The sequence below is a fragment of the Mesocricetus auratus genome, unplaced genomic scaffold (assembly GCF_017639785.1).
Source record: "Mesocricetus auratus isolate SY011 unplaced genomic scaffold, BCM_Maur_2.0 Super-Scaffold_100018, whole genome shotgun sequence".
In the NCBI taxonomy this organism is placed as follows: Eukaryota; Metazoa; Chordata; class Mammalia; order Rodentia; family Cricetidae; genus Mesocricetus; species Mesocricetus auratus.
In genome coordinates this window covers 23,188,746-23,205,457 of record NW_024429199.1, presented here as the reverse complement: position 1 = coordinate 23,205,457, position 16,712 = coordinate 23,188,746, and the positions used below count along the sequence as shown (strand labels likewise).

At 41.2% G+C, this 16,712-nt stretch overlaps 2 protein-coding genes across 2 annotated transcripts; both read left to right on the top strand.

Moving 5' to 3' along the window:
- Positions 1–8,236: 8,236 nt before the first annotated feature.
- Positions 8,237–9,333, top strand: LOC101828337 (trace amine-associated receptor 3). The gene has a single exon (XM_005065811.3). The coding sequence runs from the start codon at positions 8,302–8,304 to the stop codon at positions 9,331–9,333; it is 1,032 nt and encodes a 343-aa protein (XP_005065868.1). The 5' UTR covers positions 8,237–8,301.
- A 5,705-nt stretch (positions 9,334–15,038) lies between these two features.
- On the top strand, positions 15,039–16,391 carry LOC101828071 (trace amine-associated receptor 4). Its single transcript, XM_005065810.2, has 2 exons — positions 15,039–15,148; positions 15,296–16,391. Exons 1-2 carry the CDS (start codon positions 15,090–15,092, stop codon positions 16,389–16,391), a joined length of 1,155 nt encoding a protein of 384 aa, XP_005065867.2. The 5' UTR covers positions 15,039–15,089.
- Positions 16,392–16,712: the final 321 nt, after the last annotated feature.

Below are 16,712 nucleotides of genomic sequence, written 5' to 3'. Positions count from 1 at the left end.
TGTTGTGCCAGCAAGATGTGCAGGCAAACGTTTCCGCTCCTCACAAGGAAAAATGTGTAAAATTTGGCACTTTCTATGTGATATAAACAATTGCTCCCTAATAAACTTATATCTGATTTTAAGGTTTGAATGTAATGTCAATATTACTGAAAACTTAACCATCTATTCATTCAAGTGGGCACTAGTAATCTTAGTAAGCTATAAGCAACAGTCTTAATGAAAAGCCAACTAGAGGAAAATAGATATGAGAATCCCTGATTGATTTTAAAGTACTGTTGAACATAATTTTAATCAGATATGTCTGTGTTCATGTGGGTTTTAACATAGGTATGTGAATCATGTAATATGAAATATTTTATTTAATTTATTTTTAGCACGGCAATGAAAAAATTGACGTTGAAAATATAGTCAACAAGTTTGTTTTGACCTTAGCTCATTGCAGAGATTAAGATGAAACAATGGCTATTAAGTGGTCAGATTGAATATTAGTCTTGCTCAAATGCACATCAAAGATGGCCCCGTCACTTTTCTGTAGACTTGGATTTTCCTCCCTATCCGCATTGTCCTTCTTATCTGATAAGTTCACTCCTCACAGCCTGAAGTGAGGAAGTGGCGTGGTCAAAAAGATTACAAATAAAACAAAAATGAAAAAAATTTCCAAAAACAAACTTATAAGCCAGGTACAGTTATGGGAACTAATCTAGTACATTAGAGCCTAAGATGATTTAGTCATTTTGCTTTCATTTTTATTATCCTTTGACATTTTCACATACAAATACATATTTGATCATTTCATCCCCTGGTACACTCATTTCTCCCACCAATGAATACCTTTTCTTCCCAACAAGTGTTCATCCATTTTACAGTATTTTGGGTTTGTTAATTCTCTCTCTCTCTCTCTCTCTCTCTCTCTCTCTCTCTCTCTCTCTCTCTCTCTCTCTCTCTCTCTAGTGTGTGCTACCTACTGGGTTTAATTAGGGTCACCTGCAAATGCATGGAAGTGGATATTTACTGGAACATGAACAACTTAGTAGTTTCTACAACATCGAAGAAAATGGTTCCCATCTCCCCTAGTAACCATCACCTGTTTTTATCTCCTCAGGGATGGGTGGGACCTCGTCTCTTGATCACTTTTTAAAAATGAAATGATCTGATATATTCTTTTCCTCTTTCTCCCCTCACCCCCAGTGCTTTAGCCAACTTGTTACACATCCCTGAAGTAAAAACAAATACCGCCTTCTCACACCAACGTCTTCTCATTCAGACTGAAAACAGAAACCTTTCCTGATTAAGACAATTATTCTTTGATTCTATCCTAGGTCTCTGGACTGACTAGCCTCTGGGTCCTGCTCTACCAGGCAGTATCAGGGGTGGGCTCCATCTCATGGTATGGGTCTCAAGCCAGACCAGCCATGGTTAGCCACTCCCATAATTTCTGTGCCATCTTTACCCCAACATATCTTGTAGGCAGGGCAAATGGTAGGTCCCAGCTTATGGGCCTGTGTTGGGGTTCCAATCCCTCCACTGAAAGTATTACCTGGTCACAGGAGATGGCCAGTTTAGGCTCTGTATTTCCTGTTGCCAGGAGTCTTAGCAAGGATCACCCTCATAGACTCCTGGGAGTTTCCATTGCACTAGGTTTCTAGCTCATCCCAGAGATGCCCCTGATTCCAGTTGTCTTTCCCAGTACTCTGTCCTTCCATCCTCCCTACACCTGATCCCTCCTGTTCCCATGCCCCCCCCCCAGACCTGTCCCAATCCACCTGTGATGTCTCTTCTATTTCCCCTTTACAGTGAGATTCCTGTGCCCACACCCCAGCCTTCCTTGTTACTTAGCTTCTTGGATCTGTGTATTGTAGTATGTTTATCTTTAACTTTATGGCTAATATCCACTTATAATTGAGTACACACCATGTTTGTCTTTCTGGGTCTGGGTTACTTCACTCCGGATGATCTTTTCTTGTTCCATCCATTTGCTGACAAATTTCATGATGTCATTGTTTTTAACAAATGAGTAATAAATATTCCATTGTATAAATGTACCACAATTTTTGTCCATTCTTCAGTTGATGACCAGTTTCCGGCTATTATGAGTAAAGCTGATACAAACATTGTTGAGCAAGTGTCCTTGTGGTATGGTGGAGTGTCCTTTGGGTATATACCCAGGAGTGATATAGCTAGGTTTTGAGGTAACGGCCATATTTATTTCCAAAGTGGCAGAAAAATTCTTAATGATATTCTGCTACATTCATAGATCATTGCCAGAGGGGCTTCAATACAGCAACTGATGGAAACAGATACAGAGACCCTCAGCCAATCATTAGATAGACCTTGAGGAATCCTATAGAAGAGGGGAGAGGAAGGATTACGGTAGCCAGAGGGGCCAAGAACACCACAAGGATACTCACAGAATCAACTGTCCTGGGCTCTTAGGAGCTCACAGAGACTGAACCACCAACCAGAAAGTGCATGGGACTGACCTAGGTCTTCTGCACATGTGCTACAGTTGTGTGGCTTGGTCTTCTTGTGGGACTCTTAACAGTGGGAGCAAGGGCTGTCTCTGACTCTGTTACCTGCTTTTCAGAACCCTTTCTTACTACTTGTTTGCTTCATCCAGACTCAATATAAGAGGTGCCTAATCTGACTGCAACTTGATATGTCATGGCTGGCTGATACACATGGGAGGCCGTCCTTTTATGAAGAGAAAGAAGGAGGAGTGGATGAAAGGAGATGGGATGTTGGGGGTAGGGACTGGGAGGAGAAACTGTGATTGCGCTGGGGAAAACAAACAAACAAACAAACAAATAAATAAATAAATAATAAAAGGCAATTATTCTTGCCTTGGATATTAACCAATATTTAGTTTATTTTCACTTTTCCATGTATTTTTAGTATATGGGGGTTTGAATACATTCTCTTTCTAGAATGAAAGCCAAATAACCAAGATGTCAGATCTGAAATTACTGTCCTTCTTTTGGAAAAAAGAAACTGAAATTCGCTGGAACAGTGAAACACACGGACTATTATAATATCCTCAAGGGAAGAAAGTTAAATGGCAATTACATCGGGGATCTACAGTGAAGACTCTCCCTGCATCCTGGATCTGCCTCCTCCATGGCAGCCCTCTTGAGAACAGAGGCAATCCTATATATACAGGTATGTTAATTCTCTGCACCGAACTTTGCAGAACTTCCTGCATCACTTCCACCAAGCCACCAGAAGAAACTATGAGGTAAAACTAACATCCTAAGAAGCCAAAGGCACTGGATCTTGAAAAGAATTGGAAACATTCATTAGCAAAAATGTTTGGGGATTAGAATGTGTTATACACAGATTATAACAGAAAAGGTAAGATTTCCCTTTCCTAACTGGAAGGTAATTATTATGATATTCCTATGAAAGGCTTTAATGTTTCCATCACAATTTGTTTGGTAGGGTTTACAAATTTCTATGTGACATATGAAATGCTTTTACTAAGTTAAAAAATTATATAAGGCAAGACTCAGTAATTGTAAGGTATTTAAGTAACACTAAGATACATTTTCTTCTTTGGCATTTTATCTTAACAAAAATAACATATATTATTCAAGCCAGTTTCAGATGCCATGCGTTTTTTTAATATCTCCCCCCTGCAAGCAGCATTTAAGATTTTCTGTTGTTCCTGCTTGTCAAAACTGGTCCTCCATTACAAACACAGAGAATGCCCACATTGGATACGCCAGATCTCTAGGACCTAAGAGTTCTTGTCCAATTCAGCGAGTGTACAAATAGCATGAAAACATAGTAACGATGTGTCTTTGGGGGAATGGTCTGATTTTTCATTTCAAGCCCATTTCCAGGAAATGAGAACATGGCAGGCCCACAGGTTACTTTTATTAGGACAGGATGAGGCCATAAATACTTTTGCTGCCCAGATAAATCAGTAATGAATTGCAGATTGAAAGAGATGAAGGAGGTTCACTTGGAAAGGGATCCAGGAGAGCTAAATTTTAATACTGGTTCTAGTGTGCAGTTGCAGTGGCCACTTCAAGATCTGAGGTATTTCATATAAATGGAACATCTGGGACCAGGGAATGAAACAAGCATATGCTTGGCATACTGGGTGTAATAGTTTGTGTGTGTAAACCCAGCACCAAGGAGACTGACGAAGGCTGGGTACCAGGCCAGCCTTGGTTGCAGAGTGAGACCCTGTCTCAAAAAGCAAAATAGAACAATATAAAAGAAGACAAATTTGGGGCAAGTAGTTTTGAAATTTTTTGATAGCCAAAATTTTTGCTGTTATTTGGGGGTGGGCAGGAGGAAAGGGTTGGTTTGCTATTTTCTAAACAGCATTTTCTATTTTCTAATTATCTTAATATTTTCCGAGACAGATTAAAGAATGCCATGGGACATAGTGCTTTCTTAACTAGGATCTAATGTCTTACTATTTAGTTTAACATGTGATTCCTGCCCTAAAGATGGCTTTGTTTTGTGTCATTAAGGTTAGCCAATAAATGGAACGCTATCTTACTTCTCTAGAAATCTCCATTAAGACAAGGCACAGTGCTAGAAGAAAAGGAGTCAGAGTAACTAGACACTCATCCCCTCAACACTCTCTAATTTCTTTGGTTATATCAATAATTTTGTAAGATTAATTCCTACTGGGCAAGTTTTTTTAAATAGCTGCTGATCCCTGCCTTTCATTCATTTGTGAGGCAGAAGGGTCTTTGAGTTCCAGGGCAGCCTGGTCTACATAGAGAGTTTCAGGGGAGTCAGGGCTACACAGAGAAACCCTGACTTGAAAACAAACAAATAAATAAGAACATAGGCTTCTGGAAGATAGCATCGGTTGTTCTGAGTCCTAAATATCACAAAAGATGGACCTGGATATTGGACAGAAGGAAGGGAACTGCTCATAGAGATTTTTTTCCTTCCTTCCTTCCTTCCTTCCTTCCTTCCTTCCTTCCTTCCTTCCTTCTTTCCCTCCCTCCCTCTCTTTCTCCCTCCCTTCTCTCTCTCTCTCTCTCTCTCTCTCTCTCTCTCTCTCTCTCTCTCGCTCTCTCTCACTCTCTCTCTCTCTCTCTCTCTCTCTCTCTCTCTCTCGTGGGGGGATTGAGACAAGATTTCTATGTGTAACAGTCTTGGCTGTCCTGGAACTAGTTCTGTAGAGCAGGCTGGTTTCAAACTTACAGATATTTGCCTGTCTCTGCCTCCTGCATGCTGTAATTAAAGGTGTGTGCCACCACTGTCCAGCTAGAAAAGACATTTTTAAGACAGTGTGGAGACCACTGTTAAAGGTGCAGTGTGGGGGATGTTGAAATACACACTTGATATACCTGTATATTGACCTGCCAGTCAAGGTGTGCTTCCGACTCTCTCTTTCATCCACTGAAAAAGGTAAGTGTGTCCTTACAAAAGATGTGTTTCAAAAGATTCACTGCTTCCCACTCCATGTCTAGCACATTCTCCCATACTTAGTTCTAATAGATAATTTCTGTCCTAACATTTTTTTAAATAAAGCAACATCTATTACAAATTATAAGAAAAACTCACTACAATTCTCATTTACCTTCTGCCCTGCTCTATGGAATGGAATTTCTCTGCACATCTTTTGTAAACATTATTGTCCAAAAATGCTTTGCCTGCTCCTACCTGTTTTTCAAAAAATTTTCAGAAAATACATCTCTGTTCATTGTCGACATACAAGGCCTGTTTAAAAACTGGGAATTGTCACACTTTTTATTTTTGATGCTATGAGCACAAACCCTACACACAATTACAAAGTAAATTTATAGGAGAAATGTTTGCCTATTCTCTGCCTTAGTTTTTAGTGTGACACTTGAATATGATCAACTTACTGCCAGCCCTGCAATGATTTCCAAATAGTGTTTGTTTCCAATTTCAGTCTTAAATGTTGACATCAGAGAACGAAACAAAAATATCTAGGCACAAATCTTTTTTTTATGTGAAAAAATGATTTAATTAGTAATAATGGAAATATAGTGATACAATTTCACTTATAAAAATGAAGTACTTGAGAAGTTTAGACAAACCTGGTATTGTCCCAGACTGTGACAAAAGAAACTGTTGCTTTAGACACAAATCTTAATAAATGTGTTTTATCTTTCTTAGTGTATTTTGTCATTTATACTTTGTAATAAAGTCTACTTTATGAAATTATTCATGAAGTTATACTGTTACCCTGTTGCTTTTATCTTAGTATGCTTAACAGAAATCAACACAAATCTTTTGAGACAAAATTGTCTTTTAGATTTGGAGTCTCTAAAAACAGAATTTAAATCTGATAAATTGTGCTTAAAGATCCTTATTCATTTGTCTGTATATTTTTTTGAACTGTTTTTCTCATGAACTTACCATGTAGTCCAGCCAGGTTTGAGATCCTGGCTATCTTCCTGCCTCAACCTGTGGAGTGTTGGAGTGAGCCACCACTTTATACTTTGAGATGACTTTTTAATGGGTTATGTAAAACTCAGCATTATTTTCTAACCTGTGGATATAAATGAACAGAATTATAGTTAGTATTAGTTCTAGGTCCTAAAATTGGAGAACTGTTTAAGCAGTGTCTGTATTGTATTATTCAGTGACATATACAAACATTTGTTTTCTGTGTTATAATTTTGTATCACAATTTTTATTTCAGGCATAGCTTACAATACTTTCATTTTTAAGGCTAAAGAAGTTAGTTTATGCAGCTAACGTGCAGTGTGATGTAACTATGCCTCCTACTGAAATGAAGGTGTCCAGCAAATTTCCAGTAGATTTTAATTGAGTAATAACATCTTGCATTACATTTCTGACTGTAGCCCACAGCTCCAGAGAAGCTAAGTAACAAGAAGGACCCTAACAGGGACACATGGATTGCCCTGGCAAGGGGAAATAGAGGAGCTCTCCTGGGTAAACTGGGAGAGAGGGTGGGGGCCAGTAAAGGGAAGGGGATAGGGAATGAGAACATGAGGGAATGGAATGGTCTGAGGTGGGAGAGGGATGGAGTGGGAGAGCAATGAAAGAGATATCTTGATATAGAGAGGCATTATGGGATTAGGGAGAAACCTGGTGCTAGGGAAATCCCCAGGAATCCACAAGGAGGACCCCAGCTAAGACTCCTAGCAATAATGGAGAGGGTTCCTGAACTGGCCTTCTCCTGTAATGAGATTGGTGAATACCCTGTCATCATAGAACCTTCATCCAGTAACTGATGGAAACAAATGCAGATCCACAGTCAAGCACCAGGCAGAGCCTAAGTAGTTCAGTAGAGGAGAGGGAGGAGGGATTAGTTGAGCAAGGAGGGTCAAGATCATGGCAAGGAAACCCACAGAGACAGATGACCTGAGGTCATGGGAACTCAATGGACTCTAGACTGACAGCTGGGGAATCTGCATGGGACTGAACTAGGCCCTCTACAGTTGTGTAGTTTGATCTGTTTGAGGCGCCCTGGCAGTGGAACCATCATCTATCCTTGGTACATGAGCTGGCTTTTTTGGAGCACATTCTCTATGGTGGGATACCTTGCTCAGCCTTGACTGGGTGGGTGGGCTTGGTCCTGCCTCAACTTAATGGGCCAGGTTTTGTTGACTCCCCATGGGAGGCCTTACCCTTTCTGAGGAGTGGAAGGGGGGGGGGTTGGGGAGGAAGTGGGGGAAGAAGCAGAAGGAGGGGAAAACATGGTTGGTATGTAAAATGAATAAAAAATTTAAAATGTGAACAATATTAAAAAAAGAATAAGGGTCTGGGTGCTATTCCAGTAAGAGGACTGATTAGCCTTCATTTAGTTACAATTTAGTTACACGGAGACTGTCAAATGGACACCTGTTTTCAACCAAGATCAGGATCTGCTCCAAAGCTCATTAGTAAACATTTTTGCAAGTGACAAAAAGATTTTCCATATTAACTATTTTGATGGTGAAAGATATGTAAGGTTATTGTTGCTGAGTTCTGGGAATGAGGTTGTTTATGATAAAAGTCAACCAAAAATATTGGAAATCTAGTTTATTTCAGGAATAAAACAGTATATAAGTGAACACATGATGAGTGAGGGGAGGGATGGATGGACAAGAATAAAAAAGATTAACGCAGAACCACAGACAGCTGAAGGTTTTTGTTTTTCTAATGTGGCAGCTAACTCAGAAAATAAACACCGCAGGTATAATTTTGGATTTTTGAATTACTGATACTTAGAGTGAATTAATGGCAGATGACTTCCAACATTGCTGTACTCTTGGCAGGTGAAGTTCATTGTGGTCATCTGAAGAAAAGAAGAAAGCCTGACTTCCTCCTGGACAGGCATTCGAAGGATAAAGCGTCATGGATCTAACATACATTCCCGAAGACCTATCCAGCTGTCCAAAATTTGGCAATAAATCCTGTCCTCCCACCAATCGCTCTTTCCGTGTCCGTGTGATAATGTACTCCTTTATGACCGGAGCCATGGTTATCACCATCTTTGGAAACTTGGTGATAATGATTTCCATATCACATTTCAAACAGCTACACTCTCCTACCAACTTCCTGATCCTCTCCATGGCAACCACAGACTTCCTGCTGGGTTTTCTCATCATGCCTTACAGCATGGTGAGATCAGTGGAGAGCTGCTGGTATTTCGGGCACAGATTTTGCAAATTCCACGCGAGCTTCGACATGATGCTAAGCCTGACCTCCATATTCCACCTGTGCTCCATCGCTATCGACCGATTTTATGCTGTTTGTTATCCTTTGCACTACACCACGACCATGACGGTGTCCATGATCAAGAGATTGTTGGCTTTTTGCTGGGCAGCCCCTGCTCTTTTTTCTTTTGGCTTAGTTCTATCAGAGGCCAATGTTTCTGGTATGCAGAGCTATGAGATTCTTGTTGCTTGCTTCAATTTCTGTGCACTTACGTTCAACAAATTTTGGGGGACAATACTGTTCACTACCTGCTTCTTTACTCCTGGCTCCATCATGGTTGGTATTTATGGCAAAATTTTTGTTGTTTCCAAACGACATGCTCGAGCCCTCAGCAGTATGCCTGAGACCACAAAACGAGAAATAAGAAAAAACCTGTCTAAGAAAAAGGATAGGAAAGCAGCTAAGACCCTGGGCATTGTCATGGGGGTATTTTTAGCATGTTGGTTGCCTTGCTTTCTGGCTGTTTTGGTTGACCCATATTTAGACTACTCCACGCCCACCATAGTGCTTGATCTTCTGGTATGGCTTGGGTACTTCAACTCTACTTGCAACCCCCTCATCCATGGCTTTTTCTACCCGTGGTTTCGAAAAGCTCTTGAGCATATAGTGTCAGGAAAAATATTTCGCTCCAATTCAGAAATGGCAAATCTCTTTCCTGAGGCACATTAAGAAAAGAAAAAAAAAACACTGAGTATGAATTGAATACAGGAAGTGACACTATTTTGATCTTTACAAGTCCAGGTGGGGCAGTTTGAATGAGAATGCCCCTATTAGCCCATATGTTTGAATACTTGGTTCCCAGTTGGTAGAACTGTTTTGGAAGGACTAAGAGGTGTGGCCTTGCAGAGGAAGTGTCACTGTTGGTGGGCTTTGAGGTTTCAATAACCCAGCTATTCTCAGTTAGATTGTTCTGTCTCTGTCTATAGCTTATGCATCAAGATGCAAGCTCTCAGTGACTGCTCCAGTGGCCTGTCTGCCTGCCTACTGCCATACTCACCCTCTGAAACTGTAAGCTCCCAACAAACTGTGTCTTTTATAAGTTGTCTTGGTCATGGTGTCTCTTCACAGCAATAGAGCATTGACTAAGACACCAGGTTACTGCAAACACTGGTCTATCTGTGACATTTCATCAAGTGCAGTTCTGTAAGCTGCCAAGAGCTCCTTCCAAAGCTTGAACTGTTTAATTGATACATTCATTGATTAATAAAGTCTGCATCCATAGTGTGGTTACCTCTGACATCTAAAAATAATGACAATAAAAAACTGTACAGAAGAAATACGAAGTGTGACATGGAATAAATTTATACCCACAAGTTGAAGACTGATTTGAGAATAAAGAATTTAATGTGCTAACAGTTTGGGGTCTAAATGGCCTTGAGGAATTCAAGGGAAGAGCCATATGATTTGTCTGAGCTTTTAGTGAACTGCTTTGTTTGACCTTAAAACACTTTGTGAGCTCAACTGCCATGAAAACATCAGTTTCATTTTTTGTTTTCAGGACTGTACACTATTGAAAATATAAAAATTAATAAAACTAGGGCTGGGAAATGGCTCAGTATAAACACCTGATAATGTGAGTTTGGATCTCTAGGGCCCAAGTAAAATCCACATGGTGTGGCTCACTTGCAGGGAGACAGAGACAGGAGAATCTCTTAAAGCTCAAGGGTCACCCAACCTAAAGAGACCCACTTCATATGCATCCTCGTTGGGGCATGTTGAGAATCAAAGTCGGGGCGTCTGTGTGCAAGGCATATCTCTACCATTGAGCTGTGACTAGACCCATTCTTCCTCTATTGTTTTGTTTGCCCATATTTTTCAGTAGATACTTGTTTTGTTATATTGCCCAGGCTAGCAACTTGTGGCAATCCTCCTATCTGCCTGTTGAATACTAGGGTTATAGGTGTATTAGAAACACCCAGTTAGATAATGTTTACAAAGTAAATTCCTTTGTGAAGCATTGACTATGACATATTTTCTATTGCTGACAAGCTAGAGACCTGTCCTCTCTACCTAGCAAGTTTCAGGCCACCCAGGACTTCACAGGCACACCCTGTTTCAAAAAACCAAATAAAGGCCTGAGAGATGGCATGGCCCAAGATTAGGAGTGTGCACTGTTCAATCAGAGGACCTGAGTTCATTTCCCTGTACCCACATCGGTGCGCTTACTATTCCCTACAGCCCCAGTTCCAGCGAGATACCATGTCTCTGCCCTGTGAGGCCACCTGGACACCTGTGCACATACCCCTTTTCCCACTCTTCCCACATAGACACATAATTAAAACAAATCTTCAATATGACAATGATCTAGCATCTAGATTAAAGATAAGTGATCTAGGACAAGAGGTAAGATGAACATCTGCTGGATTATATTTTCTCTTTTTTCTCCGTCCCCTCCTATGTTGTTTCTCTGCCCCTTCTTTCACTTTGCCTACTTTTGACCTTGTGCAAGACAAATCTGCGCTGTCCCCGAGACCCACAAGGTCACAAAGTTAGTTTGCTCCCTGGAGCCCGTTCTCCGGTGGTTTTCTGTGATCTCAGCTGGCAGCAGAGTGAAGGTGATAAGAGGGTCGTCTGCAAACGGAGGACACAGGAAGTGCAATCTCAGGAGACACATGCCATACTTAAATACAGAGGACAGCACAGCCTACCGGAAGTCGTCCCAGGAGCAGGAGCCTATATCCTGTGTGCTTACTACAGAGGGATGTGAGTGAGGAGCAGTGTACTGAGGGAACACAGTGCTCATTTGCCTGGTAAGAGACTGACACACTAGTTACTCTTGGTGCAATAACTGTTGAGCTAAATTACCCCTTACTGAACCAAATCCTGGTAAAGGAGATTGTGTTATGAATGGGAAAAAAATTCAGATTGTTTTTGGGTGGCATTTTTGTTGTTATTATTGGTCTATAGAGGGGAACCACACTTCAAATACTGATCTGTAAAAATAAGCCCGGGGTATTAAAAAGATCACTGTAATCTCAAAGAGGCATGGAGAAAGCAAATCTTCTGTTTACCCCACATAGTCCTAAGAAACTACTTCAGGAGTGAGAAGCCATGGGTAATTACAAACAAATCAATGTTTTGGCAGATAGTCCCTAAAGTGGGATGTTTGAGATATCTAACAGTTAAAATAAAAAAAAGTATGATGTGTCTTCTAGTCCCCCCCATGTATTTATTTATATCATTGAGCTGTTGAATACTATCTTTCAACTGAGAGAAACACACATTGATATACTTTAGGCATTGAATATCTGGAGAAAGTTATCACATTAAAATCCTTTCACATTTTTCTTTCCAGCTTGGGGCAATAGCTTTCTTTCTTTCTAGTTTTTAGAGTCGGGGGTCTTGCTGTGTCACCGAGGTTGGCCTCCAGTTTGTAGTCCTCCTGCCTCAGCCTCCAGAATGCTGGGAGTACAAGTGTACGCACCATATCCAGTGCTCCACAGTCCTTTGTGTCTGTTTCATTGGTGTGTAAACTTTTCCCTCAAAGAGCTAACCCTGAACCAAGAAACTACAATTCTTACTACTCTCCAGAGTTACCGGAAAATCTTTCTTCCCACTTTCTAAAGAAATAACCAAAACATCTCCATGCTTTCCTGCGTGGTGGTGGGAAATACAGTAGTTGATTTACCCTTCTCCTGCCTGAGTTTTAGGGAAATGTTATGGATTAAAAGAAGAGCAAGACAACAATTTCCTATTATGAAAAAGAGATGCTGTGAAGGGCTTCATTTTTTTTTAAATTACTGTAAAGATTTTTTTAACTTGAAGGCAAATCACCAAAGGTGTGTGTGTGGGGTGGGTGGGGCTTTAGCATGTCAGGCTTTAAAACTGCACACAAAAACCCTTCCCTATTCACTTCCCAACAATTTCCTTATAACAAAACACTAGCCCAGCCATCAGACAGGTGTATGCAGCTGCTGGCCAGGAGGTCAGGATAGGGAGTTACTAGTGCCTTTACCTTAGCTATTCTTCCAGGTAACCATTTTAAAATACTGCGTGTGTTTTACTCTGTCTTCTATCCTCAGCTACTATTTATCTGAGTAGCTGTTTCCCAAGTACATGCCGCTGTGTTTTGTTCTACCTTTTGTCTTAACCAAACCTTTAACTGTTCCTAGTCCACATTAACTGCGCGACAGGAATGAAAGCAGATGCTGGTAGCATCTAGAAATGTTCCATTCCATGTTTTAGGAAAACCCTGTCTGGGGTGCTTAGAGCCTTGGCCTGGGCCCCCAGCTCCTCTCCTGAAACTATATTTTACAGATCGGGGGGGGGTAAGTTCAGTTTGCTGAGGCATTGTTGTGGTCCGACACCGCGAATCAAGGCAGGCAGATAAGAGAGGCGACTGCAAAGCGACCTCTAATGCAGGGCAATACAAAAGAAGGAGGGAAGTGGGGGGCGGGGCAGCCGATGGCTCAGTGCCTCAGAACAGATTCAGGAGCTGAACTGACACCCTAACTGCCAGCTGAGGGGAGTATTTAAGCTTAAGAATCACAGACATTTGTTGCCAAGATACAGTTACAGTTTTTCACCAATCAGGATCTAGAGATTAGGGCCTTCCTTGAATGTCCCGTTGTTGTCAATCTACATGCAGTGCAAGGTTTTCAGTCCCACCAATCAGATTCATTTGTTCCTTCTGTTGTCAGGAGCAGCCATGGTGTTTCTAGAGAACGTAAGATGCATAATGACCACTTCTGTAAGTTCCAGGAGGAGGTAGGCCAGCTATTGGAAAGCTCCCAGCTCCCCTAGGGCTTGGGAACCTGAGCTTTGTTTCACCTACAGGTAAAATGGAGTCTGAAGTCAAAATAGCAGTACTCAGGCCAAGGTACCTTTACCTGCTCCCTTCAGCATTAACTTGACAATACTGAAACCTAAAACCTTGATAACTGTACCGTGACATATTGGAGCGTGTACACTTTCATCTGCGAAATGAATTTTTTTGTGCATAAACAGTAGTGGGAAGCACCTGAGGAATTTTGTGGTGATTCTTCGTTATCTTTAAAGTTCTTCTTAATTGATTTTTCTTTTCATTTATTTATTTATCTATCTATTTTTAGTCTTTTGAGACAGGGTCTTGCTCTATAACAGTGCTTGGCAGTCCTGGAACTTACTCTGTAGAGACCAGACTGGCCTTTAACTCACAGAAATGCACCTGCCTCTGCCTCCTGAGTGCTGGGATTAAAGGCGGGTGCCACCACCACCCAACAAAGTTAATAATTCCATGAGGTAATGGGGTGTTTAATATTTTATGACTTTCAGTCTCATAGCTTGATACCCAAATAATCTATGCAGTGGATCTGATTACCTGTGTGGTGTAGAGTTTTAGAAATGCTTGTCAGTCTTATATTTGGCTTCCTATAGTTTAATTTCTCAATTCCACTTTAACTGCAATATTAGTTGATACAATTAGGAAAAGAAAAATATTAACCTTAGGGATTACATTTCTGTATCTGAAGCCAATAAAATATGTGATAGCATTAATATTTCAAATAATGCACAGACACAGGAAACAATTGTTGAGGCATTACAGCTAACCATAGAAATATTGTTTTCAAAGGTGCTCTGTCTCTCAGTACTTCCTTCTTCATGTATTTCTGGCTCAGGATGCATTTGTGGGTTCACTTTCCCAAGGGGTCAGTGAGTTTTAGTCTGTTCTCAGGCCAAAGTCCATTTCTTCAACGTAGCCCTTGATCTCACAAACGCTTGCCATTGGCTATCAGAAAGACGTGTCCAGAGTGAGCACTGGAAAAACAAACCTGTGTCAAAGCCTGGGTGAGTCAGCTCTATTGTTTTCAGCTTTTTAAAGTTATAAAATGGCAGGTTAAATAATATACACCTGTAAGTCAAATTTGTTGGCAATACGAAACTCGGAACTGATGTCCCTGTGTGTCCTCAACCACAGCTCTACTTCCTGAATGCAGGTGCTTAGTGAAAGGTGAGCCCGTGAGATTCACGGAGTCTGTTACTTCAGTCATTTTGTTTCTCCATTTTGGACATTATTGAAGTACAGTCTTGGAAGCTTGGCCACACTTGTTCTCTAAATTCCGCAGACTGTATTCTTCACGTTGCAAAGAGAAATGCTTCTAAGAAGCAGAGGCAGAAGCATTTGTGTTAGCTCACAGAGAAGGTCATTTTATAAAAGAAACAGTACAGCTGCAGATTATAATCATCATTTAATCTAATTGGCAGTTCTACTGCTCACCATCTTTCTCGAGTGGATCTTAATATATAAAACAGGTAAATAGAACTGGACAGGAAAAATTCTTGATCAGCTTATGGATTTAGGGCTGTAAGTTAATAAGAGGGTATATGCTTCTACCTGGAGTATATGGTGTTGAGTAACAGTATTAATACAGGATTTTTCAGTTGCCTTTCAGTTCAGTATGTGGCCTCAGACTAATATTGTGGTCCTCTCCTGAGAGCTTGTGAGAATGCAGACTTGCAACCTCCCACCTCAGAATCAGTGTCCACTTTTTAGAAAGATCTACAGGTGAGTCATGTAGGCATGAGGTTTGCAGAAAACACATTCCTGGCTCAGAGGGTCTTCCAACTTGGTTGAGACTCAGGGGCTAGATAAGGTTCAATGGACAATTGCCCTGCCAGTGGTTTCATTGTTCTTTTTCTTTTATTTTCACAGAAGGAAACATAGCTCTTTTGAAAGGACTCATACTACCCACAAGTCAAAGGCAATGGATGCACCCGATCTCTGGAGCCACCCAGAAGTACAGTTTTGCTTTCCTGTGTCAAACAATTCCTGTCCCAGGAAGGCAAGGCCCACATTTGTTGTCTGCGTCATGTACCTTGTCATGGTTGGAGCAATAGTGATGACCATGCTGGGAAACATGGTTGTGATCGTGTCTATTGCCCACTTTAAACAACTCCACTCCCCAACCAACTTCCTTATTCTCTCTATGGCCACCACAGACTTCCTGTTGAGCTGTGTGGTCATGCCTTTCAGTATGGTCAGGTCAGTTGAGTCCTGCTGGTATTTTGGAGACCTCTTTTGTAAAGTTCACAGCTGCTGTGACATCATGCTCTGCACTACCTCCATTTTCCACCTCTGCTTCATCTCAGTTGACCGGTACTATGCAGTGTGTGACCCTTTGCACTACGTCACCAAAATCACCATCCCTGTCATAGAGGTCTTTCTGCTTGTCAGCTGGTCCATTCCCATCTTTTTTGCCTTCGGCTTGGTATTCTCAGAATTAAATTTGATCGGTGTCAAGGATTTTGTTGCAGTCGTTGACTGTACAGGTTTGTGTGTGTTGATATTTAACAAGCTCTGGGGTGTGCTAGCTTCCTTCATAGCCTTCTTTCTGCCTGGGACAGTCATGGTGGGCATTTACATACACATCTTCACAGTTGCTCAGAAGCATGCCAGGCAGATTGGCACAGGGCCTGGAGCGAAACAGGCCATCTCAGAAAGTAAAGCGAAGGTCACATCCAAAAAGGAAAGCAAGGCCACCAAGACTCTAAGCATTGTCATGGGAGTGTTTGTGCTGTGCTGGCTGCCGTTTTTCATCTTGACAATCATAGACCCTTTCATTGATTTTACAACCCCTGAAGATGTGTATAACGTCTTCCTCTGGCTAGGTTATTTTAATTCCACCTTCAATCCCATCATATACGGCTTGTTCTATCCTTGGTTTCGCAAGGCCCTGAGGATGATAGTCACAGGAATGATCTTCCGTTCTGACTCTTCTACTTCAAGCCTACATCCCGCACATCCTTAAGCAAGGCCCCCCATTAGCCTAACTTGTTTTTCAAGAAATAATCTAAGATATTCTTTCTCTCCAAGGAAAGTGGTGTGGGCTGGTTAGATGAGAAAAAATTTCCAGCAGTCATTATGGCCACCCGAGAAAGTAGTAGATCTAGTGCGTTTTGTGTTGTTGCTCTGTGTGTGTGTGTGTGTGTGTGTGTGTGTGTGTGTGTGTGTGTGTGTGTACCAAAGGTCACAGAGTGGTTCCTTTTGAGCTGCTATCTAGGGAACTTATTTGAACAAACAAGAAAACCAGTTTCCAACAAATGCTGGTGACTCCTGAGTTATGAAATTT

Excerpts from the sequence above, each read along its gene's own strand:
- LOC101828337 (XM_005065811.3), top strand. The coding sequence starts at position 8,302 with ATGGATCTAACATACATTCCCGAAGACCTATCCAGCTGTCCAAAATTT.
- LOC101828071 (XM_005065810.2), top strand. The coding sequence starts at position 15,090 with ATGCAGACTTGCAACCTCCCACCTCAGAATCAGTGTCCACTTTTTAGA. Across the intron at positions 15,149-15,295 it reads CTTTTTAGAAAGATCTACAG|AAGGAAACATAGCTCTTTTG; the intron begins GTGAGTCATGTA and ends TTATTTTCACAG.